The sequence below is a fragment of the Sinocyclocheilus anshuiensis genome, unplaced genomic scaffold (assembly GCF_001515605.1).
Source record: "Sinocyclocheilus anshuiensis isolate Anshui unplaced genomic scaffold, SAMN03320099.WGS_v1.1 scaffold969, whole genome shotgun sequence".
In the NCBI taxonomy this organism is placed as follows: domain Eukaryota; kingdom Metazoa; phylum Chordata; class Actinopteri; order Cypriniformes; family Cyprinidae; genus Sinocyclocheilus; species Sinocyclocheilus anshuiensis.
Window position 1 is genome coordinate 427,813 of NW_015557114.1, and position 2,762 is coordinate 430,574.

Here is a 2,762-nt window from a genome sequence, read left to right on the forward strand (position 1 = left end):
GGCTTCCCTGGATCCACCTTCTTGTCCGGCTCAGGAGGCACAGGTGTAGGTGGCTCCTCCTCCTCTTGGGGCAGGTTGAGGGGCGCCAGATAGTAACTGCGCTGTTTGGGCTTTATGTGAGTGTGGTAAAGCAGGAGCCGCTGCTGCTCCTCAAACTTCGTGACTTTGCGGTCGACCCGCACGGTCCCAAACCAGCCCCAGGACAGCGGAGCAGAGTGCTTCAGCCCCTCGAACACGTCCCAAGGAGAAATCTTCTGCTTAGTCGACACCTGAAGACCCTGTATGCCAGAAATCACAATGCAAAGTTAAGCGAATGGCCAGAAGCCAATTGCACCTATAATGTGCTACGTACCTCTTTTTCGAATCCAGCAATTTTGTTGCCCTTTGTGTCAATGAGTGACCCCTGGGGCTCACAGGTGATGACATCACGCGTCTGCTTGGGCAGAGGCAGCAACTGCCGCACTTTCTCCAAGCTCTCGGACTGACGCTCACCAAGCTCTTTCTGCAGGGCAAAGCAAACCAGAGTCTTACATTTCCGGAAAGAAAAGTGAGTGGCGCTTGTCTGCGCAAATTCACTGCCATGATGATATAGCGTTGCTTATTACAGTTGCTAAGGTCTGATTGTTTTGTGCATTTTTGTGCAATCGGTAAGATTTTTTAAAAATGTTTTTGAAAGGAGTCTCTTATGCTCACCAAGGCTGCATTTATTTGATCAGAAATGCAGTAAAAACAGTCAAATATTATTGCAATTCAAAACAACTGTTTTCTATTTGAATATAGCTTAAAATGTAATTTATTCCTGTCACAGTATGTCTCAGTCTCACCCTGAGTTTCTTGACCAGGTTCATGTAGGCCCTCTTATTCTCCTCCATGCTGCCCTGAGAGATGCTGGACATGTCAGCCGCCAGAGTGCCGTTAATCAACACGCTCAGCATGTCTAACACCGTAGTGAAGAGCTCACTAATGGAAAACAACAAACATTATTCAACTCCGACTGTAGAGCAAAGATGATCAGTGGCTGCATGAGGGGTGTGTCAGATCTCACTTGTTAGACTGCATGTCCACTGTGCCACTGCTGATGATGTCCAGCAGAAGCACCGCCCACTCTGTCGTCTGCTGTGTGCTTCGCTGCACCGTATCAAACATCCCACCCACCTAGACCACGTGACACAAAATAACAAATGAGCTCAGTGCAGTTTAACCGCATCTTGGTGACATTCAGGTAGTTTAACCTCGGGCACACAATACAAGGAAATGAGATTGATGAGAGCCAGATCAACACACAGATTGTACTTGTTTGGTCAGCCTAAGGCAGATGAAGTATAGCCGGGTTTCCATCCAATGTTGTGAATTTAACTTATGCGCAAAACTGGAATATCGCATAAAACATATGCGAACAAGTATCGTTTCCATCCAACAAGTCAAAGAGAACAAAATCGTCACTTCCTGATAAACTGGCACTATAAATCACTAAGAAAATTAGGAGAATATAATAATTTTATGTTTATTTTTTATATACTTTTTATAATTTATAACAATAAAAAGGCATTGTCATTCCACCATTGCGACATCTTAGAGAGACATAAATTTTTAAGCTTTGACAATTTCAAACGTTTCAAGTATGCTTGTTTGGTATATAAAGTGTTACATAATCTTGCCCCCCCTCCGCTGCATGGCTTTTTCCAAAGACTTGAAAGCGGAGGTAGCACACGGGCCTCTGTAAATGGGGACTGTGTGATACCATTTAGGCGTACCACTTTTGGACAAAACGTACTGTCAATAATAGGCGGTAAACTCTGGAATAGTTTGCCCCTCCCAATAAGAGAGTGTCCTACATTCAACACGATTTTTATTCGAAATTTGGCGTTTCCATCACTCGTTTCTCATGCAATACTTCAAAATGCACATTAAAATAGGGTGATGGAAACATAGCTTATGAGAGAAAGAGATAACGGTTGCACACCAGATTGAGTCGCAGCTTCAAGGCCTCGTGCATCATCTGCTTGGCCTTGCAGTCATCCTGGTACTGGTCCTCACGCCAGTTAGTCACAATCTGATGGGGGAATACATCATATCAGTCCAAAGAGATGAGAAGCACTGACTGACAGTCACACGGTGTGTGTTGATGAGGTACCTGCTGGACTTGGCTGTAGAGGGAAGTCAGGAGACCCTCCCTCTGCTCGTCTTGTCCCTTGAGACACGTCAGCACCAGAGAGAGGAAGGGCTGCTGGCTCAGGAGAGACATACTGAAAGAGAAAACAGAGGAAATGGTGATTCCTGATAATACAGTCGCACATGTTAATTATTGTGATATACCGTATTACTGATCATGCCTAGACTCCAAGCACAAAACAAAAAGCACAGTTTTTATTTAGCTTGAACTATTTTATTATAAAGTGTTGTTGTTTAGAATCAAAATTGCACTACTGTTCACAAGTTTGGGGTCAGTAAGAGTTTTAGCAAAAGCCCCTTCAAGTCAACCTGTGTTTCCAGAGGTAAAAAAAAAAAATTATATATATTATTATTTTTTTTTTGTATATAACTAGTTTTTTTTATTTATATATTAACTTTTTTTTTATTACCTCTTTTGAATACCTAATTTACTATACATACATATATATGTATAGTAATTTAGTTATACAGATTAAATTGTCCAAAATGACAGTAAAGACATTTATAATGTTACAAAATATTTACATTTTAAATAATCCCTGTTCTTTTGAACTTCTATTCATCAAAGAATACTAAAAATCTAAAAAAAA

The 2,762-nt window shown here is 41.6% G+C and overlaps 1 protein-coding gene across 1 annotated transcript in view; it reads right to left on the bottom strand.

The window, feature by feature from the left end:
- The window catches only part of LOC107677714 (mediator of RNA polymerase II transcription subunit 12-like), a 33,838-nt gene that overhangs the window by 10,886 nt on the left and 20,190 nt on the right, over positions 1-2,762 (bottom strand). The window contains exons 27-32 of the mRNA XM_016472733.1: positions 2,135-2,246; positions 1,964-2,053; positions 1,046-1,155; positions 825-960; positions 353-502; positions 1-278 (exon numbers count right to left, since the gene is read on the bottom strand). Coding sequence (XP_016328219.1) covers positions 1-278; positions 353-502; positions 825-960; positions 1,046-1,155; positions 1,964-2,053; positions 2,135-2,246 — 876 coding nt within the window. The remainder of the gene's footprint in view (positions 279-352; positions 503-824; positions 961-1,045; positions 1,156-1,963; positions 2,054-2,134; positions 2,247-2,762) is intronic.